This window comes from Coloeus monedula, assembly GCF_965178545.1.
Source record: "Coloeus monedula genome assembly, chromosome: 1".
Lineage (NCBI taxonomy): Eukaryota > Metazoa > Chordata > Aves > Passeriformes > Corvidae > Coloeus > Coloeus monedula.
In genome coordinates, this window is record NC_138781.1 from 106,602,759 (window position 1) to 106,629,140 (window position 26,382).

The following is a 26,382-nucleotide window of genomic DNA, read 5'->3' on the forward strand; positions in this document are numbered from 1 at the left end:
AAGCACTTGGTTTGGAAAGAAATGTGAGCTGCACCAGAGGCAGGGCTCCCGCAGGGGTCTCCCCTTGGTCTGGGGAGCAGGATATGTGAAGGAAGACCCAGCGTGGCTCCATGGGAGTACAATGTGAGGAAGGAGAACCTGGTGCAACTAAGAAGTGCTAGTACTTGAAGGCTGCCAGTTTTTAATTTGTACACATGTTGAATCCGAAGGGCTTCAGAAGTGATGCAAAATTAATTTTAAATTTTCAATTAATTAAGACTCCAGATCGGTGTAAAGAAAAAAATAACTTACTGAAGTGTTACATAGAAGCAATCTGACCCATTTTTCAACATGATCCTAGCAAATTTCTACTGTTCTTACATTAATTAATTCTGGATTGAGGTTGTATTTCAATTCTTTCAGAAAAATACTCGAGTGAAACTTTGAGAATCAAGAATTCAGACTTTTTTTCCCCAGATATTTAGTAAAACCACTTTAAGAGGCATGTTTCAGCATGATGATCGGGATTATTGGAAAAAAATCATGAATGTTATTATGACACCCATATACACTGGGTATATGGGAATAAGATTCATTAAACATGTACTTTTTACCTCTTTCTGCCAAGGTGCAGCCTGGACTAATCTTCAGTGACAGTAAGAGCCACGGTACTGCAAAATGAGCAGGGGCTCGTGTCAAGCCAGGGTTTTCTGTAATGTTAACCAGAGTGGCCATGCTCTCCTAGGCCAGTTGACTCCACAGCATGCTGTGCTTCTACCAGTGGCACAAGAAACAAGTCCAGCAAGGACTTTGCCATCTAACTCTTTTGCAAGCCTTTCAATTACTTACTTAATTTTTTTCTCTGCTTTAGTACAACTGAAAGCCATTAGTGAAATATTTTCAAGCTACTTAGCTGCCATGCAGTACATGACTATTCAGGGTTAAGCTGTTGAAACAAACATTAAAGCCAGCTTTCTGATCACTTACCTTATTCCCACTTTGAGCATATGTTATTTTGCAAGATACACATCAGTGGAAAAGCTGGGTCAGCAGCAGTGATGGAAATGTTGGATTTGATCGTGGGCATATGAGCAGACCCACACGGTTCTTGACAGTGGTTGTGTTGTAATCACATTAGAGACTTTTTTGATACTCCAGGCCTGCATTTAATCACAGCAGTTGCAGGTTTCACAACAGTTGTCCTTCACAAACAGTTTCTTTTAGGCTTCAAAGCTGCGATGAAGAAAGGCCAGAGGTGACGTCTTTCTTTGCATCTATAAAACAACCTATTAAGTTTTCTACTAGTTCAGGCTATGAAGACCTGGTCTAGTGCACTCAGGAAGGAACTATATCAATGCCTCACCTGTCCTCAGAACTAACTACAGACATAAAGCCTTATAAAAAAATAAAATTGAAATTGCAACTGCATATTTAAAATGCATTAACTTCACATTTTCAAATAATTAGGATTATATCCTCTCATCAATAGTTGAGAGTTTAGTATGTCCATTCAGCAGCTTAATAAACTGTTCGTTGTGCCACTAAACCTGAATCCAGGCTTCTCCTTTTTAACAGTGATCCAAATTCAGACACCACAATCAAATCCAGAAAGTCATATTTCCTAGTATAAACAATTAAATCTGCACAGTGAAACAGTGCAATCTTTTTCCTATATAAAAGTCATCAAGTCTTACAGATCTTTCAGAGGAGAAGAAAGGTTTCCTTGGCAGGGATTGAACACATTAACTAGCATTTAAATATTTGTACTTAAATACTAGTGATTAAATACGCAAAAAGGTATTAAGATGGTCTGGTTGAATAAAATGTATTAACAGTTAACATAATAAAACATGTGAAAATATTAAAGACTTTCTAGTTATTCATCTGTGTGCCAGGAAGTAGGATTAGGGCGCACTTAAGGGTGACATGAATGCTATCTTGTCTGGGTAGACATGCTTGTCCTTGGTGGACCTGGATGTTGTTGTCCTTGCAAAGAATGCCAGTAAAGGGATTGTGCTTCATACAGATGGATCTTCCAGGTACTCAGCTGAAGTCTTTCTTAATGCATTTAAAGGTTATTCCTGCATTGCTCACAACAAAATTTATTCAGAATTGGGTTAACAAAATGCTAAGTATCACTAAAATATGAGTGTGCAAACTCCCAGCAAATAAGCATGTATTCTGTACTTCTGGAGAGCAAAAATATCTGTCTGTCTATAGTTCATTGATCATCTTCATATTTCCCACATTGAAAAGATTTCTTATTACTGGGGGTTTGGGGTTTTTTCTTTGCCTTGAGCTTACTTTCTGTTCCAGCTGAAAATGTCATTAGAAGTAACAAATGTTTCTTTGTTTTTTTTGTTGTTTTTTCATCCCATACAGTGTGAAAGGAGCAGATGCTGGGAACGTGATCAGACTATTTGTACCAGATATTGGGATGTTCATTGCTAGTCTGACAATATGGCTCATCTGCCGCAACATGTTTCAGAAGCCAGTAACCGAGGATGCAGCACAGTGCAACATGCAGTTTGAAAATGAGGAGATGGTATCAAATACACATTTCTATCTGTATGCCTTTTAGTGAGCTTTGGCATTCCTGTGTTCTGAAATGGTTTCATGAGGGCTGGCTATGTTAAGAAGTAAACTTATTTTCAGGAAATTAAATGATTTGTTTTAAAGTGGGAAAATCTAAAGTTACTATGTTGAAAAAACAAAGCAGAATATGAAAACTGTTAGAGATATGCTACAGGATTTTTCAATCCTGTAGCATACAATCCTGACAGTCCAATGGAACAAGCTGTTCTTCACCAGAGCTGCTGGTTAAATCTGAAAAGGTTGTTCTGCTACATACAGTGCTCAGTTTCTTAGATAGCATTCCTATTTCCAGATTTGTTATCCAAGTGTAAGAGCAGCATCTGAGTGATTATCAGAAATTATTCTTAAAGGACAGAAGAGAGACTGTGTATTAAGTTCATGGAAGGAGTTACCTAAATTTTGGTCATGCTGAGTGAGATTGAGAACAATTTGGGGGAATGACTTACCTGGAAGTGTTGATGTGTTTGCTGTGTATTTTACTAGTGGGCAGAAGAGTAGCAGAGATACCAAATCTGCAGAAAAACCCACAGAAAGAGGAAAACAATTTTATAGTATAAAAAGCCACAGTGGGAATTCATCCCAGGGTGCAGAGAAATTCCTACTACTAATCTTAACATGTTTTTTATCAGACTGTCTAGCATGGCTTGGGGCTCATTTTCTGTCTTCTTTTACATATGGGTGGAATGTTTTTTTCTTTACTCTCCAACCACCATTTTTAGGGGAGACAATTTCAACTTGCTCATTTCAAATAGAAATTGAACTTTGAAGTGAGTGAAGTACTTAGGGGGATCAGTTGCCCATTTTGGTGCCACTATATAGAGTAAAAAGAGGCCTCTCTGCATGTTGCCACGTTGTCTGGGTTGTGGCAGTGCCAGAAGCTGGTCAAGTTTCTAGCACATGAGAGATCAATATCAGAACTCTGCTTTATACTCAGTTGCACTTGGAATTCTTATGGGCTCTCCTGGCAGCTGAGGATTGCCTGAAGGTTGCAGCTTTTTAACTGTACATTGGAGGATATGTAGGGTTTGGTCTGATGTGCATATGCAAAGTTTTGTGTCTCCTGGAACCTGGTTTTATCAGCTTTAAATCTGCTTTATCGTTGAAGCTGTGCAAAATGGATTTAGCAGCAGGCTAGAACCTTGGGCTATACCCAGCAAGGGAAAGAAGTGTGCTTTATTAGCATGGTTTGTGTTCAGCTCTCCTCTTAAAAGGATTTTATTTTACCAAAGTGAGCTCCAACAGACTTCTTTGGTGCTCTTGATCTTCTGAAAAGAAAGTATTCACAAGCACAAAACAGGAGTAATCTGATGGCAGAAACTCAGAAGAAAGATGGGCATACTTTGGTTCCTCTGAAACCAGATGATGATGTTTAGATATTCACTTTTTCTTTGGTTCAGAGCTGAGCCTGAGCCTGGAGTCTGGGTCAAAGGGAGCTCAGTGTCCTGGGGAGGATGGGTGCTAGCTTCCAGGCAGGGTTCAATAGTCATTTCCCTACAGTGCAAGGTAAAACAGATTTAACAAACACTAATTGCATAGCATAGTGTAGCTTTATATTGGGCTGGTCCTGGACTGGCTACCTCAATGCCAAGGCAAGACTATTCCACAAGGGAAGAAGGAGGGAAAGAAGAAAACTCTGTCTGCAAAGAAATATGAATACTGGTCAAGTAGAAATGTGTGTAAATACATTTTACTTCTTCACATCAAAACCCAGTGAATGCTATTTATGTTCTGTAAACTGCATATATTGCAGAATATTTAGTGAACATAGCAGCTGTGTTTAGATTTAGTGACACCCAAAGTTCTATCACAGGCATTTTTTTTAAAAAAGGGATAATATTTTCTGTTATGTGAGGTGATCTCAAATACTTTAAGGAATTCTGCCCTTCAGCTGAAGTGATGAATCTGCATCAGAGTAATCTGCTAGCTTTTTAAAGATTGAGTGAAATGGAGAGTGGAAAATCAAATACCAATTAAACACGTTTTTCCAAACCTCAGTTTTCTCTTTCTAGGTGTCTGCATATAACATCCTGAAAGCATTTCTGCTAGTTAGGAGGAGGACGCAGAAGCAGCTGAATCTGCTAGGAATAGGTACTTGGCAGGACTGACTGTAAGGAACCTAATGCATATGCAGAGCAGGCTGCTGAGTGTCTGAATTCAGGAGAATATTGACATGATCTAAAATGAGTCCAAACAGTGTAGGTTTCATGTAATTTTCAGTTCTTTCTTGGTAGACTACACTGGAAAAGGGAAGACTTAAGTAAGTGACCAGTTCTTTGAATTCTGCATGAGCTGACCGATGCCTGTGGCTCTGTGTTGGTGCAGCTCATTACTGATGCTGTAACTCCATTGAATTAGAAAACACAAACTGAGTTGCAGCAACAACTGTCCTACAAAGAGACTTCAGGAAAAATGCTGAGCTTGGTACTGTACCTCCAAGGGAGATAGTCCTGGTTTTGTTAGACCAGTTCTAGAGTTGAAGAGCTGCTGCTGAGAGTTCCTGCCACCAGACCTCAGAGATTTGTGGTGGGAGATTTTGTTAAGAATTCATCAGCTGATTTAAACAGGCTTAGCAGAGCCATCAGAGAGGTGACATTTCAGGTTGATGGATTCCTAGCAACAGATGGTTTTATAAATCAAGAAATGGGCACTTCCAAGCCAAAGCAGTGTCTTGCAGCTTTACCTTCTTGCATTAAATTTTTTACATCGAATGATTCTCAGACCTCTTTGCTTTGGGGGAGAGTGAAATACTATCATAATAGGCTTAATTAAAAAAGAAAGGTTAATCTATCTGCTCCTTCCAACATTTCTGTATAGGAAAACCTGTTAAATAATTGGTTTGATACTGCTAAAATTGACCTTTTCAAAGGTCTGTGTGAGCCCATCACATTTCAGTTGATATATGGGCATGCCATAAAAATGCCTCCAGTTGAGCAGCGGTTCGTGTGCTGCATTTTGGCATGGCAGTAGCCTCCAGAAACCAGCCCTCACGTACGATGGATCAGATTGCTTGTGGATTGAGATGCAATTCAAAACAAGGAAAAGTATCAGAATCCAAATTAAGAACAACAAGGATTCATTGAAAAATGGGTGTCTTTCTCCATTACGCTGCATCCAACTTTAAGGGAAACAGATCTCCATCAGAAAAGTTTATTCTACAGAACAGAACTGGGGGAGGGAGCTCTAAGGCAGTGAGACTCTCAATTATTTGTAAGTAACGCTATCCCAGGAATAAGCAAAGAGTGTGGTTTTAATTAACAGTGAGTCATGGACTGGGAAGGTCTGCCAGATACCAGGCTGCAGTCCAACTCATTACCACCCCTAAATGGTTGCACACTTGGAGCAAACGTGTCTGCAGGCCCTTTTTATTAGGGCTCCGAAAATTTAAAGCAGGTGAATTCAGCTGGAGACAGGCCCGGGCTGCAAATGCCGAAAAGCACAATGCCAGTCACAAGGTGTAAAAGGTGGAAGAAAATAAGAAAGAACAGTTAACTCCCAGCTGCAGCTGAAAGTACGACATTTTTGATTTGGAGCAGATGGTGGTTTATGTGCCAAAATGCAGATACAGTATATACAGTCTGATAGGTATTAGAAAGGAAGTCTTTTCTTGAGACTGTGGATGAATTGCCTAATGTTTTAAGTGACAGTGGCAGGAAGGAAAATCCTTCTGCAATTGCACAACTTAAACTTTAGAAGAGGTGTTGATCTTAATTGAAAAAAAATGTTGTAGTCTTCAATGCAACTTCCTCCCAAGGCACTTGCTACCTTGCCCATTTAAGCTTGTTTCTTGTGCATGATCTCCTAGAAAGCAAATCGGACCACTGGGTCTGTACTTTGTCCCATAATCTGGGGCAAGCTTGATCCCAGATCTTCTACCCGTCCTCTTTTCTGCAGAAGTCAGATGTTTGTTTGGGATCTCAAAAGGTAAAGGAAAAAAAGGAAAAAGACATTGTTTTAAAATAAACTAAAGTTTGAGAAGAATCTGGGGAGAGCTTGTCCTGGAGTCAAGATACTGGGCTGGAATCAGGAGGACGGGCATGGTTCTCACTTTGGCCATTAACTTGGTTTGTGTCCTCAGGTCTATTACTTCATCTGTCTCTTGGCTCCTGTGTCCCTTGGCACACAGAAGCAGTAAAAATGCTTGGTTCCCTAGCTTTGTCCTTCTAAACAGTGACAGGGCTGTTTGTCCTCCACCGATATGGAGCATGGAGTGCATTGAGAGCACTCATGTGGTCCTGGTCTCCAAGTGTAACTGCAGTACATTCCCTCAGGACAGAACAGAACAGACAGGCTCTGAGAACTGCCCATGTCCCATGACTTGTCCAAGGACTTTCTAGCATAGGAATTACCCATTTACACCAGTATCCTTATCCTGAAAGCAGCTGGTACCTGCTGGTTAAGGACAATAGCAAATAAGAGAATACTCTTTTGCCCCTTCTGCAACATTATAATTTATCCTGATCTCTCCTAATGTGAGAATGACTTTAATCCTAAAACATGTGGTTTCAAATCCCTTCCAAAAGAAGTTGTTTATAATTATAACTACTCTGAATAATCTTGTTAAACATATAATTACCCAGACTATTTTAAAACCTCATTAATTTCTTGGCTTCAGTGGCATCATGAAGCAAGGACTTCCACAATTTAATAAGTGCTCTTTAATTTTATTTTGAATTTTACACTCTTTAATTTTATGGAAGGTCCCTTGTATTACATGTTGTAAACCAGAGTGAGATGGTATAAGGGAAATCAAATGTATTTATTATCTTCCATATTTGTCCTTTTAAAGGTAGGCAGTCTCTGGGGTTTTTTTTAATTTCTTTTGTCATTTTAAGTGCTTTTTTTTCTGAGCAAACTATAGTTCTGCAATATTCTTTCGAGCTACAGAGATTATCAGTTCCTCAGCATTTCAGGCAAGCTCTTATTGTTGATTTAAATTATACTATTATGACACTGATCACTGGGTTCAGAGATTTTAGAGTTGAGCAATTCTAGCAGCATATCACCTACCTGAATGTCCTGCATAAGTGAAGAGAACAGCACTGAGAAAGATCCGATGTCCCAGTCTTTGCAGTTGCATTTTTCTTGCCTTCAGATGTAACCTGCTTTGAGCAGTTTACAGTGATGCCCATGACCCTGTCTACAGGACCATCCCATTTTTCTTGGGGCCCGTGATGGGTATATTTCTCCTTAGATGATTTATTGCTTTGTGTTTGTGTCTTAATTTTATTTTATTTTATTTTACTGGTATCAAACATTCACCTGACTTGATTAGTGGCCATTGACATGGGATGCTTTGGCCCTGATTTCTGTAAACATCTTCTTCCCATATGCAACTTCTCTTTCAATATTAGCTTCTCTTCTGAGAGAGAAAATTATTGCTATTGTGGGAAATACTGTGGAAAAAGACTTCTTAGAGACAGTTGGAACTTTTTGGCGTCTTTGAGCTTCCTGATTAAACCTCTTTTATGTCTCATCTTTTTTCCTTCTCATTGTCATCCTTATTTAGCACAGCGCTAGCTTTTTCTAATTGGTTATAAATGCTTCCCTGTTTATAACCTCTGGAGAACTGGTCAAACCCACTTGGTCTTTGTGTGCTTTGAACATGGTATAAACAGGATTTAAAACTTCTTTTTTCTGTGGTTTAAAAAGAGTAGATGAGGCTCCCTTATCTCTTTGCTTGTGATGTTTATAGTGGTGAAGTTTGCCAGACCGTACACAGCTGCCTCCCTCAGTAACAATTCTAATGCATCTCATCTTAACAAGGGTCAAAAGTTTACAAGTTACATTAGCTCCTTGGTTTGATGCACATGTCTTTGGATAAGTCTTAACACAAATACACAATTACACTACAGCAGGCTGCAGCTACATGATGTTATATAGTGCAGTGCATTGTGTTTTACCAAGGGCTGTCAGCCTGCCCAGCAGGAAACTTCAGTGAGCATCTGTCCTGTTCTGGGGAGACACATGGCAGGATGCAATTCCTCTCATGGCAGCTCTTCGCTGAGCTTATTAACCGCTTTCCATTCCAAATTTTGAGAGACAGAGTTATTAACTAGGAGATGAAAATCCTGGAATACTGCTGCCTTTGGACGGCCTAAGTGATGAATAACACAGTACGAGAAGGAATCTCTTGGCTGACAGTATTCAGTCTTTTGTTACTGCAGGCAGCTGTATCACACAATTCTATCTGGAAGGTAGAAAGCACCATTTTGAAAACAGGGCAATTTTCCTTCATACCACTGAAATCAGAAATGACCCTGTTCTGTAATTTTGCATTTCTGGTGGTAAGAAAACATCTAATTTATATTGCCCATATACTCATAGCTGCAATAACCCTCTAAGTTCTTCTGCTCTTTTGCTTCAATACAATGTTTCTTTCTCTAAAATTGATTCCTCTGATAGTTTGGGAGAAAAAAACCCACATCTTTCTTTAAAGGTTGTTCTTCAAAACAAAAGAAGACAAGTAGCTTTGGATCCTCTTGTAGATTAGACATCCCATTCTCCTGTTCATCCCAGTTATCTGAGGTTCTTCAGGGCGGTGCTGGAGAAGTACCCAAGTCACTTTGGAATGAGCTGAGACAGTACTGCAAATAACCACAGTGCCATGGCTGGGCTATTTATTCTCCTTCTTAGCAAGATGCTTAATGGTACTGTATGTATATTTCTTGGGCCAGGAATTACTCTGTATGGGTGCTGTGCATACCTGCTCTAGGTCAGTTAACTGTGTTGTGCCTTGTCATAACCCAACTCTACCTATTTCCTTTTCACTAAAATAAAAAAAAAAGTGTTTAACCATCTCAGGCCAAAACGCTGAACTTTGCCTGTGAGTTCCCCTCTCTTTTGTGTTTGTCTTCTGTGCCGGACACCCTTCAGATCTTGAGATGTGAAACTGTATTTCAATACTGGCCAAGTGAATCTTGTGCTGAAATCACTCAGTGTTTGCTCAGGTGCGATGGGTACTTTGGGAAGTGAAATAGTCTCTGGTTCTCTCAGTACAATATCTATTGTATACAGGATTTAATGAGTTACCTTGCTGTTATCCTGATTCAGAATGGTGCTCGTCTCTATTAATTTATTTTTAATATCCTTTGACTTGCTAAATGCTTCTGTCCCTAGGTGCTTCCAGTAAATAGCCGATCCTCTTTTTTTTTGCAACAAGTTACTTTTTCCCACAGGAGATTTTACTGTGGAAGTATATGTATGGCATTTCTTACTATAAAACACTGCAAACACACTCAAAGTTTTTTCTGATCTGCATCTATCTTTCTGTGCAGGCCTTTAACCCAAGATTTAGCACAGTTAAGATGCACCAGTGATAAAATTTTCCAGTAAGATCTATATGACTTAAAGTTAATTTAGGATTTTCTTTTCAGTAATTCAGTTGAGTAATAAAAATTATTAAAATAAACTGCTTTAATTCCAAGATGCATCTATCTCATTAATGTAACACCTACCAAAATGTTCACTGCAGTCTCACACTTGATTAGTTCAGCTCATTTAGCAGGGACAATATTTGAATCTGTTCTGTGACAGGAAAAACAAGAACATCCTTTTCTCACGTGCTGATGCTTTCAGAATGACAGTGGAGTTCTACGCTTTTTTTGCAAAATTGGAAATTCAATAAATGGTTGCCTTAACATGGTTTAGTATTGACTGCAGGTTAAAACTACAGTCATTTATATCACATTAAGGGCTTGCAGTTCCTTTGATGGTAAAAGAAGTAGCAGTTAAATTTCTTATTCAGCTTTTGTGCTCACAGCTGGGTCTGTCTAAGGAATATTGTGTTATTATGGTTTTTTTTTTTTTTTGCACATCTGTGCGTATAGAAAATCAATGGATAATTAATTCTTTCTACTGCTGCAATGATGTCATATTTAAAGAAAAAGGTTGAATACCCTTTTTTAGGGGGGAAAGAGGGATTTTAGAGCAAACATACAAGTAGGAACTCTGTCATGTCATGATAGGTTGAATGCATTAGCTAAGTGACTATGGAGGCAATTGAACTAAGTGTGAGAGAAGAGATAGAGTCTATTTCTTTTGTTCTGCTGGCATAATTGAATCTAATAGCTTATCTCAGATAATTCCTAAACTGAGCTGTTCATTACAGGGGCTTTTTGAAATGGGAAGTACAGAAACTTGGGCCTAGTGGCTTTAACAGACTTAGATGTCTAGTAAATTGTATCTGTGTTACTCTATCACAGGTACGGAATAAAAATCTCTTATTAGAGGTAAAGAATTCATTCTAGGTGGTGACGTCTTGAGAGAATCACAATTTTACAGTGGCAGTGGCAGCAGGCTGCTGTGACTGTGAGTCACAAACTATGGGGCAGCATGAAGACAATCCAGCTCCTTTGAGAGAATCTGGTGTGGCTATCAGCAGCAGGGGTTAAAACTCTGTGCTGAGGTCTGGGATGCTACAGCTAGGAAAGTGTAACATTCCCACTCTTTTCTGTTTGTTTCCTGGTACTGGCTGGGAGGAAGTGTCAAAATACTGAAAAGAGGCTATTTTTACAACATTTATGAGCCAAGTGGAAGGAAGAAGCATCTGAACCCCCATGGGGACTTTTGTGAGCTTAGCAATGCATGCTTGAGAAGTCCCAATAATTAATGCAATGTATTCACAGGGATGGGAGTTACAAGACTTGCATCCACTTAGTTGTAATAATTCTGGCTAATTAAATGTTGTTGCTGTCAGTATTTGAATTTTCGAAGGGCTTCATTTGTGTCCCCCCTAGAATCAAAGTGTCAATAAATGAGCAAATTTGTGTTTACAGACACAACACTATTAAAAGTAGGTACAAAGCAAGGAGTGCTCTGAAGCAAAAATGGGGTTTAGGTTAGAGTTAAGGCTTCCTGTTAGTAAATATATCTCTTGGACTAGAGGATATCTCTGTGCAGTAGTGTTTATACTGTACCAGATTAAACATCTGAAAGTTGGATGTTGAAAAAGCAACCCCCAAAGTAGCTAATGGACATTCTGGCCCTGGCCACAATAGTAGCTGCCATAGCTGCCACAGGAGCTGTTCAGTTTCCTTGCCTGTTCTCTATCTCAATTTGGCAGCTTAAAAAAGTGTTGTACAATAAATACTCCAGGGACTTCCACATGATTGCTAAAAAACCTAAACTGCATTTAGTTTGTTTATAAAAAGTCCTGGGGCCCTGCTCTGCAGAGCAAGGGTCATGGAAACACATGTTTATGGCTTCACAAATGCTCTATACTCCTTGAATGGGGAAGTTTATTTGATTTAATCAGCATCCACAGGGATCCTGTAATTGCATAATAGGTAATTTATTATGGAAGTAAAAGTATTTTTCTAACTGTAGCCTATGTAGCATGGGTTTGTAGCTTTAGACTAATCCACATAGTAAAAAAGAGCTTTGCAAAGCAGTCTGACTGGAGAAATGGTGTTCTGTGATGAGCGTGTACTTGTATGGCTTTTTAATCATCAGAAAGTGTTAAAACAACAAGCACATTATCACCATGTTGGATGTGAAAACTGTTCACCGTTTGCTGCCTGCCTTCTGCAATTTGGAGTGCTCCATGTGAGAAAATGGAAAGCCAGCCCAGATAATCGAGTTATAGGGCGGGGAATATGAGAGTGGGGGAATCCAAAGTTTGTCTTTTCGACATACACTGGGACATGGCCTTTCATCTAGTTCAGCAAAGGAACATGGCCTTCCATCTTGGATACTGAATTAAAAACAGATATGTTTGTTTAAAAAAAAAAGTAAAATCAAACCCAGAGTTGTTTAACTGTCATAGTCTTTGCTGAAATAACTATCAACTGTGTCAGGAAACCAGGCCATCCTTGCATAGCCATATCATTGATAATTCCAGCTGTGCTGGAAAGCTGCAAACCAACATGCATCTCTTCTGAAAAAGCTTCTTGGGCTCCATATTATGGTTGTTATTGACGATCCCATTTGCTAGCTTGTCTTAATCTGAGGAGAGCGGTTGAAGAACTCCAACTCCCAACAGACTTCTGCAGTTTTAGAAGGAAAACTTGGTAAATCAGTTTGGTATTTCCTGAGGTTCAGAATGCTAAAGTTTTCCTTCCAACATCCAATGGCCTCAGTAACACCAGAAGTAGGTTGTTCTGCATTTCCTGTGAATGTTTGTGACATCCTAACTTTCTGGCTGAACTCGGAATTCATATTTTCATATCTAAATAAAAGCTGAAAACCAAGGAAAGTTAACTTCTTTGGTAACTCATTGACTTAAAAGCTTTTAGCTATCCTTAAACTGTGTATGCCTCAGTCCATGGAAACTTTGGATCATCATCTCCTTCTCAGCTTCAGTCATATCCTGGTCCAGTGAAATACCCTCTTCCCTACTGTTTCTCCCTGGTTGTGCTGTGTCATACATATCAGTAGTAGATTATTAATGCTGAACTTTCAAGGCAAAATGTAGCCTAAAGGTTTTTTAGACCAATGAAGCAAGAGTAAATAGCCTGGTAAAGTTAAAAAATTATGATCCTAGATATGACAGAAAATCCAAAGATCCATTTTGAGGAGACCACTCTGTGAATTTGGCAGGTTAGGAAGGCAGGTAGGGATGAGAGGCAGAAAAGGGTATCAAGTCCCACCTTTCACTGGGACGTTTTTGTGTGTCTTACTTACTTTTGTGTGTCTTACTTCTGTGTCCTCCTTTTTATTTTATTGTTAGAAGGTATTGTGTACTTTCCTCCAATTTATACTTAAAAATATTTTGATTATTTTCGTTTTCCCCACAAGAACATTTTCTGCTTCTGTTTTGAGAATATTTTATAATTTTTCTTCTGTGACTGTCCAGACCTTATTTCCTGTTCCTGCCTATGTATAATTCATTGCTGTATCAGCTATTTTAAACTGTAATAAATATATGAATCCTGTCTTTATGTTTAACATAGTATTCAAAGAGGGATGAAGCCTGACAGCCTTCCATGAAGTAACTTATTTATTTTGAAGTGATTCCTACACACTTTTTAAGTGAGTCTATGTTTTGATATATATTGTCTTCAGCAGCCTGAAGGCACAAGCTGAAGAAGCAAGGTTCTCCTTCACATAGATCCATGTTTAGTAAGTGTGCCATTTCAAAACATTTAACTGCTCATTAGTTTCACTCATTCTCTTTGAGATAAGGACACTATTGAGGGTTTCACTGTTCACTGGTCATGTTAAGCTCAAGGCACAGGGCAATAAAACCAGTCCAGGAGAAGCAGGATTGGACCCAAATGAACTAGATGAAGAGCATGTTAATCTAGTATTTGTGACGCAAGCAAAAATGATCACAACTTCTGCCCTTTGTTTAACTTTCTCAATGATACAGCTCTGGCAGAAGTTAGGGCAGAATGCATTGCTCTGCCTAGTGTCAGCATTGTTTCCAAATATTTAATGTCTCCTATCCTTGAAATAGGAGCTCAGATATCAGCAGCAGTGATGAACAGACAGAAAGCCTCCTTGTGCCACATGGTTTGCAGTGTGATGATGGCATTTTTGGGCTGCCTTCTCTGTATTTTTTTGCATAAGGAGCTCATAATTCATGTGTTGAGAGCTGTATAGGTGAATGGTGACAATAAGAAAGCAATTGAAATTCTACTGCACTCCATGTAAAATGTGTATTGCTAGTGAAATAGCTGGATAAGTCCAAGGGAAATGTATATTTCCCAGATCAGCCCTGCTGTATTTATTATGCATTTCATTGTCTGTAAAATAGAGACTCTTGAGAATAAGAAGGTTTGTTTGGGGGCTTTGTTTGTTTGCTTGCTTGTTTGTTTGTTTTCCTGGGCATTCACAACAATGTTAATGCTCTGAAGTAAGAGGAGAAAGCTGGCAACAAACTTAGAAGTGAAATGAAGGAGGGAAGGTGACTACAGGGAATTTTCTTCTTTTGGGAATCCACATAATGCAGTGGTACAGAAGAATTTGGTTAAGTAGGCTGAGAGTTCATCTGTTCCTACTGCAATCTTATCTGTCAGCGTGGAATTTTTCTGCCTCAAGGTCACCAATAAATATAAAACTGCTCTTCTGATGAAAAATACCAATAATCTCTCTTTTTTACTTTCACACACAGAGATATGGTTTGGCCAGAACTAGTGTTGGCTAACACAAGTTCAAATTAGTGCCAAAAAAGCTATTCTATATTATACCAAATGAGAACCTGGCTCAAAACTCTTACTTTTTTTTTTTTTTTTAATATGCCCCTACATTTCCGTGAATGACTAATTTTTCCATAAATTGTGTCTGTGTGGGCCTCTTGCTAATCCTGCAGATTCTCACTGTGGGTCAATGATTTAGTCTGCATCACTCGATAGTTGTCTATGTCTTTTGGTCTCCAAGATACGGTGGAGACTTGATGTTGAAGACCACTGCCAAATCCTAACAAACTGCTAAAGTATGATGGGCCTTTCCACGTTTCCTTTTCTTTTTTCCATTGTGTAGTTCTAAGTCACGAGTCTCATTACCCCTGCTAAATTGTTGTAGATCACTCAAGCTTTCACTACTTCTCTCTTGCTCACATTTTCACCTTTTCTTTCACCATCAGTTGATCTCAGCATTTCTCATTCTCTCCCCAAGCCTCTGCTTAGTGTATTTTTTCTCTCCCAAACTGCCCTTTAGTCACCAATGAGTTCTCTGTCCATTCTAGGTTTGCATTTAGAGAAAGGGTTCATGAAAAACAGGTTTGGAAAGTGAGATCTATTGAGCAATATCAACCAGGGCTTGTGCTTGTTGGAGTTTATAATGGAAGCCTTTGAGGCAAAGAGGAGTTTAAAAGATATCAGATAACAAGATGCGTATCTTTCTAAGAATGCTGAACAAATCAAACCAAACTTCATATGTAAATGAGCAAGCAGCCTGTTGTGCACATGTAGAAGGACTGCAGCCTTTCCCAGAGACCACCCTTAATATCCTTTTATTTTGAGACAATTCTGAAGTGGGAGATATCAATGTTCATCTCTAGCTTTAGTACATATTTATTAGCTCTCACTACTTGGCATAATCAAAGATTGTAAGAAGACTTCATTGTTAAATAATATATGCATGGATTTTAATTTCAAATTCCTTTGCGTCTTCCTCTCTCTGTTTCTTTTGCATTCTATTTTTCTTTCCTTCCTTCTCCTTTAGGCTGTAAGAGAAAAATTAGAGCCAGATGATGCTTTGATGTATGAAGAAGATCTGGATGACGAAGACTGTGGAGAAGCAGAATTTGAGGAGACCATGAAATTAAAACTGCTGCGTAGAATTGCCTTCCTAGCATCCAAACTGAGGGAGTTTATTGGCAACATGATAATCACCACTGGAAAAGTTGTTGTTACAATTTTACTTGGTTCAGCAGGTTGGTGTATTTGAAAAATTTCCTCAGGAGCCCATTAGATTATGCATTTAACAAATGAGTTTTCAGCACTTTGGCACCTGCGGGAGTAACAATGGAAATTTTTAAGGGAAAAGAAATTGCTGCTGATTTTATTAAATTAACTCTTTGGCAGGTATTGCAATATGCTGAGTTGCTTAATTTTTTTGTACTGATACTGTGTGGCCCTGTCATTCCGTTTATGATTTTGACAGTTGCTCTTATAACCAAATGGTGAATGGGGGCATATTATAAATGACTATATATTTGATATATATATATCAAATGACATGTGTATGTATGTATTTGCAAATATATATGTATATATATATAAAAGCGAATTCATAGATTTGGCTCCCTTACTTCCAAGTGTAAAAAGGAACTGTATTCACATAGCCTTAAAAAAAAAAAGGTTATTTAGTTGACCATGTAGTGTGTAAAAAAAGTGATAAGCAGACTTCCTGTTGTTTTTTTATTTAGTTGGTAAGAGTAGCTGTTTTGATGTTACATAGCCTACCTTTTTGTAAGACATTTGTTTTCATACCACCTAATCAGCTACAGTGGCAATGGAAGTTCACAAAAACAGTATAGGTTGTAACTACTGAATTCAAAATTATATAATGGAATTGTAAATTAGCATTTATCTGCCAACTCACATGTTTGAATTGAGTGATTATGTATAAAGTATAACTGTATACTTAACATGTAAGTTATCAGTATATGAAGTATAAAACAACAGTACAACAGTAAAAAAAGGTTTGATACTGAATGATGAGGATTGGTCAGGTGTGGCTGTTCTAGTAAGGCAGGCTCTTTCATTAAAGCAAGATTGTTATACAGCCTTACATGTAGCCAAATGGAAAGTAATACATCTAAAAAGAGAAAAATTATGTGGGCCACCATAGGGCCTGACGTCAGGGAAGAGAGATGTCATTAAAAAAACCCCAAACAAACAAAACCAAAAAGCCTGATGCCACTCTACATGGGTAAACATCAGCCAGGGAGGGTGAAGCGGAAGGATTGCGCAGCAGTGGCAGGGGGCAATTTCTTCTGAATGATGATGGGCAGCTTGCCTGTGGAGCTCCAACACAAGCCAAGAAGTGGGAAGTGTTCAGAGTATAGTTACAAAAAGTACTTGAGGTCTGAGAAGCCTATATTCCAGAGAGAGACCTTGAGCTTTATAAGTTATATATTTCCTTACTTACCATGCCAAAAAGATGAAGGGTGACTTGACTGCAGCCCGAAAGAACTGACAAAGATACAAAGTGTTTCCATTTTTTAAGGTATCTCATCTTGTAGAATTGGTAACAAGACCCAACAGTTAAGGGGTAAACCTAAGCATTTTCAGACCAGAAATAAATTTTGTATTTTTCACGGCCAGAGTAACTGGCCGTAATAAATAACTTACTTTAGGATATCATGGATTCTCATTCTCCAGAAGTGTTTAAATAAAGACAAAGCATCTCTTTGTAAGGAGGAAGGAAATAGTTACAGGCTTGAAGCAGAAATTGCTGGGTGAAGTTTTACAGCACCATAGGCTAAGTCTTGAAGTATGATGTGAAAGGTGTGGTGGTGAAGCTCAGGCAAACGACTGTGGATACGAGTCCTTGCAGTGCCTGGACTCAGCTTAATGAGGGACTGACCCTGGGAGTGCTGCTCCCAAAAGACATGTCAAGCCAGCACCTGGCAAGAGGAGGCACAAGCCAACAGGCACACTGGAGCTATGGGCCACTGGTAGCCTGCAGGTGTGTGCTGAGAAAGGTGGCTCCTAGACATGTTTTAGTTAAAAAGTTACGTCATTTTCTCATAGTTGTCACTCTTAGGCATGAACATCTTTCCTGTTTCCTGACTTATTTTTGCGGGCTACCAGCAGAGCATCAAGTCCCCTTCACCAGCTGGACATTTTCACACGTGACATACTCTGCTACATGTGCAAAAGTGAAAATAATAGACATGTTTGTGACAGCGGAGTCTTTGTCATATATAAATCACATGTTTCTAGGAGTTAACTATTTAAGAAAACCAAACATATATTGATTATTCTGTAGATTTTATGTAAATCTCTTACCTTCACTATATGAATCAGGGTCTGTTTTGTTTTAATAACTCGAGATATTTCAATATCTGTATGAGAAGGCTTTTCACTGTTCATTCATCGTGCTGTTTTAGCATCTTACACTCAAAAGTCATGCACTGGTGGTCTCAGGCAGTATTGGCTGTCCTTGCAGCCACTTTCTGTTTTTCTCCATGCTTTATGAAGCATCTTTATATAGTGAAGATTCCATCTCAGAGGAAAGTCTGGAGAGTGATTGTGTTCTAAGTGCTAAGATATGGCATAAGTGAACTGAACAAATAAAAAGAAAAAAAAGATCCTTCTCTTCTAGTCTCAAAGTTAATAGCAGTCTTTAGAGCTAATTGTAGTAATTAGCAGAAAACTAATTGGATTAAAATTTTTAATACACATGTTGTCAAACTTAAGGTGTAACAAATGCTGATATTTCCCACACTTCTTCAACACTCCATGTTTTTTATTTTTACAGGTATGATGGTGCCATCTTTGACCTCAGCTGTGTATTTCTTTGTGTTTTTGGGCCTGTGCACATGGTGGTCCTGTTGCCAAGCATTTGATCCGCTGATATTCAGCTGTCTGTGTGTCTTAATGGCTATATTCAGTGCGGGACACTTGATTGGACTTTATCTGTACCAGCTACAGTTCTTTCAGGAGGTTGTTCCACCAAAAGATTTCTATGCCAGGTGAGAGAAATTCCTTTCCTGTTTAATTGTGGGCACATGATGCAATGCGCTTTTATCACATGTTGGTGCAGATGATCTTCCACATAATGCTTTGACAAGTTTTACACATAGCTTCTTGTTCAGTCACAAAAGAGTCAAATAATTTCAAATGGAATGGTTTTAAATGATAGAGTGGTGAAAGTCCAGACTGGGTAATGGCAGACAGAGAGCTAGAACAGGTTAGGAGAGGAAAGTGATTTTTGGTTTTGCTCAGAGCGTACTTCAGATGTGGGCGTGAATGATTTGGCTAATGCAGGAAATTAAGGAAGTAGATGGCAACATTGATATGAGGGCTAATGCACAAATGCACGTTTGGTTTTTTGTAGAGCAAAAGGAGTGCTCTGTTCTCTAATGTCATAGTGTCTTAACTGGAGCAAAATGCTTTTGGGGTGCCATTCTTGTGTGCAGAGGCTGAGGGCTGCTGGGGTCCTTCATGTACTGTGAATATGAGGCTGTTGATATAAAAATTCTCGCTGGTCACATAGATTCACATAGCACAGGCTGATCTTACCTTCATACCAACAGCTACTTCACTTAAGTAAAAAAGCAGCATTTCTAGTTACTTCTGCAGTAAATATTGATTGGCTGTGATTTCACTGATGCTTTAATTTTCTACATGCTGTAATCTAAAATAAGATGAAGTAATGGATGTATTTTTCTCGTTGCTATTTTTTTCTGCTGGATTGTGATTGCAAATTGGTTTCTATGGTGTGTATTTTTAATGCTGTAGTAATCCTTACTTTAAAGTAAGTGTGAACATTAACTTTATTTCTAGTAAAGCTATTGTTCCTTTTAACTATTATAAGCTGAAGGTGAAAGGAAATCAGATGTACTGTGGAAAATCAATTAATTATTTATCTCACAATGCACAATTAAAAGCAGTAAAATTGAGCTGTCTAGCTACACTAGCTGTTACTTTAGTACTTATTTTGACGTTTTATTTAATATAAGTTAAGAGATGTGTGTCTTGTGATTCTGGAATTGATGACTTGTGGAGTCTGATTGGGAGGGCATAACGTTACCTGAAAAATAAAAAAAAAAAAAAAACACCTGCTTAGTTCAGGTTCTTTTGTGCCACCTAGAGGTCAAGGTAGGAGAATGGATGATTTCTCGTGCCAAGAAGCTGAAATGCTCACAACTTCCCTAAACCTTTTATATTACTTCCTCCATGTATTAAGAAAATAAAAAGAAAATGGCTTCAAAATTCTCAACCATTTGGCTTTGAGGATATCAACTCCCAGTTTTTAGCAACAAACAGAAATAACATTTTCTCAAGGAGAGAAAATATGTGCTTCCTACCATTTAGCTACAATATGTGAAACTCTCTTCATATGTGTAATTCCTGAAGTCCCTTTTTTCTTTTTAGTATTTTTTCTATTAATTTTTAATTACTGTATTTTTTTATTTACTCTCAGTTTTAATTAATTTAGTGTCAAGCTAATTGTCTGCAATTAGTAATTCTTTTTTTGGTAAATAATGTGATTATTCATTCTATGATAAAATTTTGGTTAGTACAAATATGGCACTTCAACTTGGTCGTTAATTTTTGAAATGAAAAAATCAAGCTGCAAGAAAGTTGCCTCTGCCTTGATGTAGAAAAGAAAAGCATCTTCAGAGTTTGGGTTAAAAAAAATCCCCGCATTGGACTTCAGAGTACATACTGGCATTTTTATAACCAAAAAAATGGTGTTACCTTCCTGCAAACTTTCTCTTGAACTGGTACTCTTGAGTACTCTACCCTTTACACATGATAGCATGTGAGGGACTGATGTTCCAAATTGTGTAGGAAATTCTGTTTGAATATACACAACAACCTATACACAATGTACCCACAATGGCAGCAGAAGGTGCAGTATTCCTTGTTTCTTTATTTGTAGTTCTTTCTATTGTGGATTTACTTTGATCTGCTTTCAGGGAGATGTCTTTGGAGAGCAGCAAGACAGGCGTTATCAGAGCTTGGAAGTGAAGATCTTAGTGTGACAAAAGGCCGCTGATGATTTTTAATGATGGAATTGAGCTGATATATAAGCAGTGGCTAGAGGAGAAAAAATGAGAGACATGTATTGGAATGGCGTGGAAAAAATATTTTAGCATTTTTCATCCTAGAAGAAAATCAATACCTTGCTATTTTATGCACCATCTTGGTTTGGAGATGTGCTAAATATGCAGAGTTCCCATTAATACTAGTACGTGGCTTTCATGGGCAAATTATATGCCAAGAAAAGAATTTGATTCCCCAAATTCTTGCTACAAGAAGGACATTGAGGTGCTGGAGCGTGCCCAGAGAAGGGCAGCAAAGCTGATGAAAGGTCTGGAGCTGGAGTCTTATGACGAATATCTGAGGGAACTAGAATTGTTCTGGAGAAGAGAAGACTCAGGGAGAAGCCTGGACAAGAGAAGGCTCAGAGGTGGCCTTATTGCTCTCTACAAGCAGGTTGTAGCAAAGTGGAGGTTGTTAATCTTCTCCTGAGTAACAAGCATTAGGACAAGAGGAAATGACCTCAAGTGGCACCAGGGGAGAAATTCTGCACCAGAAGTATTGTCTGTAATTGGAGGAGTCTGCTCAGGACAGGGGTTGCATCACCATCCTTGGAGATATTTAGAAGATCTATAGACATGGCACTTAGAGACATGGTTAAGTGATGGATTTGGCAGTGTTGGTTTAATAGTTTGACTCTATGATCTTAGAGGTCTTTTCCAACCCAAATCATTCTGTGATTCCATATTTCTCTGTAAAGTTTTGAGGGCTCAATACCAAGGATAAGATACTCAGTTTCAAGGGCGGATGTGAAAACTACTCCTGTTGGGCTGCTGGTGGGCATTTTTTTATCTCTGAAGAGTATTAGTCTGGTGTTTTAAAAAGCTCCTTTCTGGGTTTGAGTTCTCAAGTTGACAAAAAATGTACAAGTGGTTTCTCTGATCAATAAAAAATGTGTTTTCTCTGAATAGTAATGCATTCAGCTTGTCAGAGTATTGATTGATTTCAGACTAAATGAAGTTAAACTATACCCAAACAAACAGGAAAATTCTCAAGTTAACAGTTTTGTTCAGCTAAGATTTGCATCATCCTTGAGCTGCTCCTTCCTTTTAAGAACACTTCAACTCAAAATTCACCATTTATGATTATAAGAAGTGACTGAAAAATGTCATCAGAGGAGAGCAGTTTTCTTGGGAGGGATGACCTGAAATCTGGTGAATTTACATGTTTTGCCCTGAATCCTTATGGGATTGTGCAAACAAAGTACTTCCCCCCCAAAAAATAGGATATTGTGATAACATAGCCCTAGGTACCTGCCGTAGTGAGATTAGTGGAGGTATCAGTGTCCTACAAAGTTTCAGATCTACTGCTGTGGCTGTCTGGATTTGTGATGTGCAGGTAGAGGTGGCATAAACACAAACATGCTGAAATGCCATGGAGTGAGCACTGGGATCTGCAGATTGAAGAATGTACAGTGTACTGAAAAGTCTGAATATAGCTGGTATGCCAGGGGTAGGCAAGCTGCCAGCAGAGCTTGCAGGATTTACCTGGTTACATCTATCAACACTGGTTAAATACCAGCTGATGTCTGCCAGGTAAGGTGTCCACACTCAGTTAACTTCATTTATAACAGGTATCTTCTGTGTCAACTTGCTGCCATATTGCAAATTGATTTACAAAGGTGGGAAAAAAAATATCAAGAAGTATCCATTTAAAGTAAAATTCAGAAAGTATTGTGTTTCTGACATAAAATTCTTTTCGCCCCAGTTAGTAAAAACAAGTCATGAGCTAAAATGACTTTAGAAATTAGGTACACAGTGTCACAGCCTGAAAAAACACACAGTAATATGTTTGCCATTTTTCAGATTGCTGCCTCCTTTCTTCCTGATATTGTTTATTTTGACAAAAGAATGTAATTGTGGAAATGGTAAGGCCTTGCCAACATGAAGAAATAGGATCAGTGCAGTGGTATGAGGTTTATCCTGAGTCAGTAAAGTTATTCCTGTCCAAAACGGTGCTTATAAGCATATTAATTTAAAGATCCAGCAATCCAGTGTAAATTAAAAACTATGTGCTTTCTTATAGTTTAGGTCTGTCTTGCTTGTAGTTTTCTTGCAAGTAATGTTCAAAATAGTTCAAGTAACTGGTTTCATCTATCTAGGAGCCCAGGTAGTGTCATCCACTTCACAGTGGTACCTGATTTCACATCTTAAGTGAATGGGAATTTGGAATTACACAACTGATTGCTTTGCTACAGTATAAATTGGGAAGTCTAATCTAAGGAGTTTTTTTCAAGAAGAAATTTTCTTCTGAAAGATGTCTATAAATCTCTTTAAGCAGGACTTTTTAAATAGGTTTTACAGTAACTAATAATAAGCCTGCTTAAAAAACCCTTATTTTTGGGGAAAGTGTTACATTGATATCTTCTACAGATGGTAGATTTAGGATATTCAGTTTGTTTTCAGACTAATCTGAGAAGAGTTCAGTCCAAAATCCTCCATTTGGACTTCCCTGAACACTTTGATACAGATTGGGATTTCGTAGCCCAAATACTTTGTTCTACCAGGGTTATAAATGCTTAAGCACTGTCTCGAAAATGTTCCTGGAGTTGTCAGAACAGGGTTGGACATCCAGCTGTAATATTTTTTTCTAAGTTAGAGGCTAAACGTGTGAATAAAATCCCATTAGGAGAGCAGATATTGCCAAAACAGTGAGATCTAGCTGATTGATTACCTTGTTGGCAGTGTCTTGCCTCTGCAGGGCAAAGCACTGATCTCCTGCTCTCCTGCTGCTTTTGTAGCTCCACTGGAGCCAAGAACATGTTTCACCTGAGCTGCACCACTGCCAGTCCTTGCTGCACACTGTCTTTGGCACCTGTCTCAAAGGCAACTCACCTCTGAGAGGCAGAATTTTCTTAACCTTGTAGGAAACTCTGAGGTTTTTGGGGTTGCCTTTTGACTTGGTCAGAAGCCAGTGTTTGAAAAGACTGAGTATTTAAAGCTTGTTTATGTATCCTATACTGAGCTGCCCTTTGGCTGCAGTAGCTTTCATGCCTTCTGCCTGGTATTTTTAGGCACTTCTCACCGTGGTACTGCAGCACCACTGCCAGGGCAGAGGCCAGACCCTTGGATACTTGCCATGTAAAGACACTGCACTGCACTTCTTCTGTTTCCATCATCCTCCATCAGCAAAAGCACACTTTTCAGTTGCAGAGCACGCTCAAAAACATGCCAGACCAGCCACCCTGTTGGTTACAATGACCAGATTTGGTTAGAGAGCCACAATTTCTCTCTTTCAGAGGAAGAGAAGTTAGGTGTTTGCCCTTATTCTTACAGAAATTTTGAAGCTGAGTTTCATATTAGCTCTATAATGTACCACATTTTAGGATGTTAAATTCTATGTAGAATGTTTTAGCCTATATGCTTTCTCAGAACTTCATATTCAGCTTCTTTATAATATTTTCCAAAGGAAGTGAATGATTCTGTTAACAGCTTAGAAATGCAAGTTCATTCTCCTGTTGATGAAAGACAATAATCATCCTTGCCATTACAATCTCTTTCTAAACTATGAGATGGCCTTATTTGCGCTCCCTTTCCCATGAAAGGCTGGACGAGAAAAAAGCAACAGAGGAAATAGTAAGTAGCAGTTTGCCTGGAGTGCAGTCCTTCCCAGTTCCATCCCCATGGCATAGCTGTCGGCACTCACCATGACCACCACGCCGCATCAAGTGCCAAATTTAGCCTTGGAATAAGCAGGCACAACTTTATTCATGTTACTGGTATTGCACCACAGGTGATTTACATCCCTTTGTCTTCCTCTGGACTTGAAAGGGCTGTAAACCAAGGTGCTAAGACCTTTTAAAAACAATGATTTTCTGCATGGGGGACAGATTGGTTTCCAAGTTGTTCTGCTGCAGTGGTGAGCAGGCCACTGATATGAGCCCTGGGGCCTGGTGGGGCTGGCCCTGGCCACAATGGGTTCCCATTAATGGGAAGAGGGTGGCCTTAGCACTCCCAGCAACAACCACACTGCATCTGAAAATCGAGTGTAAGCTGCAAACATAAAAACCAGTTGTCGTCGTTTGACATAATGTTGGTGAACTGTCTCTTCCTTGATGTCTCCTGCATCCAAATAGCTGTGTGTTGCACAGAGGCAACTCTTTCTTGGATGCATTGAGCTACTGAGGTGAGAGGGACAGAAAGAAGTAACAAAGACTTTAAAGCTCCTGATGTGCTGTGATAAACTTGCCTGCTGATTCTGATTCAACTGAATTGGGTGTGCAATTGGTCTTACGACGTAGATGTCCCACTTTTGCACACTCTCAGGCTGCTGACTCCTCTGTGATCAGCACACCTCCCTGCTAGCAGAAGCTCTGCTCATGGGTGGGGAGAGACAGATCACTCCACTCCCCCATACACACCGTGGGCTTGCAAGTGTCTGATCCCAACAGTGACACTTGGATATACTCGCTGCCCATCACAGCCTGTCCTGTGTGGACATGCAGAGGGTGACTGCGAAGAAGCAATCCCTTAATTTTCTCTTCATATTTTCTGGAAAACACGGATCTGCATATTATGATCATTGACCAAATGCCTGAAAACAAGGACAGAAAAGGGACAAAAGCCTTCTCCTCCTACCAGATTTGTATTGCTATTGTTGTGTGGTATTGATTCCTTTTCCGGGTCTTAAAATCAAGAGTCAAACACGGTTAGAAGGGAAAAAGGGATTTTCCTGCTGTATTTATTTTAAGGATCCTGAGGTGCACCACATCCAGGTGGAATGCACCTCAATGCACACTGCAATGCCCACCCTCAAAAGATCTGGTATAACATTATAGGTCTTCCTAATTATCATATCTATCAAAGATTCCCCAATGAGAGGCTCAAGTGAGCCCCCCTCCCCAAGGAGCCTTCCCCTGGACGGTTCTATCTTAGTTTACGGAATGTGTTCTGGAGAGGACCTTGGAGTCTGGGGCATATTGATCCCTGACTACGAAGCTTCTAAAATGTTTAGTCTCCTAGCTTAACAAACAAGTCCAAGAATGTAGGCTAAAAAACACTAAGAATACAGAAGTTGGAAAAAGGGGTTTAAAAGAAAAGGCAAAAAATCATCATAGCATAGTTTGTGGATTATAATTCACAAACTTCTCTTGCATTTACAAAGTTGTTTTCGTTAGATCTGCTCAAGAACAATTTTCTCCATACTCTGGCATCACCAGAAATTGTGATGAAGAATATTTAACACTTAGGTAGCTCTTTGTGTTTTCTATATATCAACATTGACAAACGAATCATCCCACATTCCTTGGAGGTAAAAAAGGCAGTCCTGAGCAGCCTTGGTCGAGCACACACTGGGAAGTTAGTCCTTGTCCATGCAGGGGCAGTCTACACAGTTCCTCTAAACACTCAGAGTGGAAGTGCTTATTCTCTTGTTTATGTTCATTTAGCTGAAGTTTGGAACTTACTGATAAAAGCTGAGCCAATTATGTTCAATTTATAACCAATTAAAAATCAGCTGATATACCACTTTGGTTTTGAAATTAGGCAATTTCCACACATTTCCCAAGCATTATTGTTCATTCTCCCATTATCTACTTTCCCATATCCTGCTATTTTACTTTCCTTTTATGTTTAAAGCCAAATGGGAATCATAGCTTTTATTTCTGCCTTAGTGCACTCGCTGCTAAAAATGAATATTTTCGTTGCTC

General features: G+C 39.0%; 1 protein-coding gene across 1 annotated transcript in view; it reads left to right on the forward strand.

Moving 5' to 3' along the window:
* Window positions 1–26,382, forward strand: part of PIEZO2 (piezo type mechanosensitive ion channel component 2) — a gene marked incomplete at both ends in the record, with an annotated part of 288,576 nt that overhangs the window by 155,124 nt on the left and 107,070 nt on the right. The window contains 3 exons of the mRNA XM_082284749.1: window positions 2,362–2,524; window positions 15,679–15,889; window positions 18,445–18,658. Coding sequence (XP_082140875.1) covers window positions 2,362–2,524; window positions 15,679–15,889; window positions 18,445–18,658 — 588 coding nt within the window. The remainder of the gene's footprint in view (window positions 1–2,361; window positions 2,525–15,678; window positions 15,890–18,444; window positions 18,659–26,382) is intronic.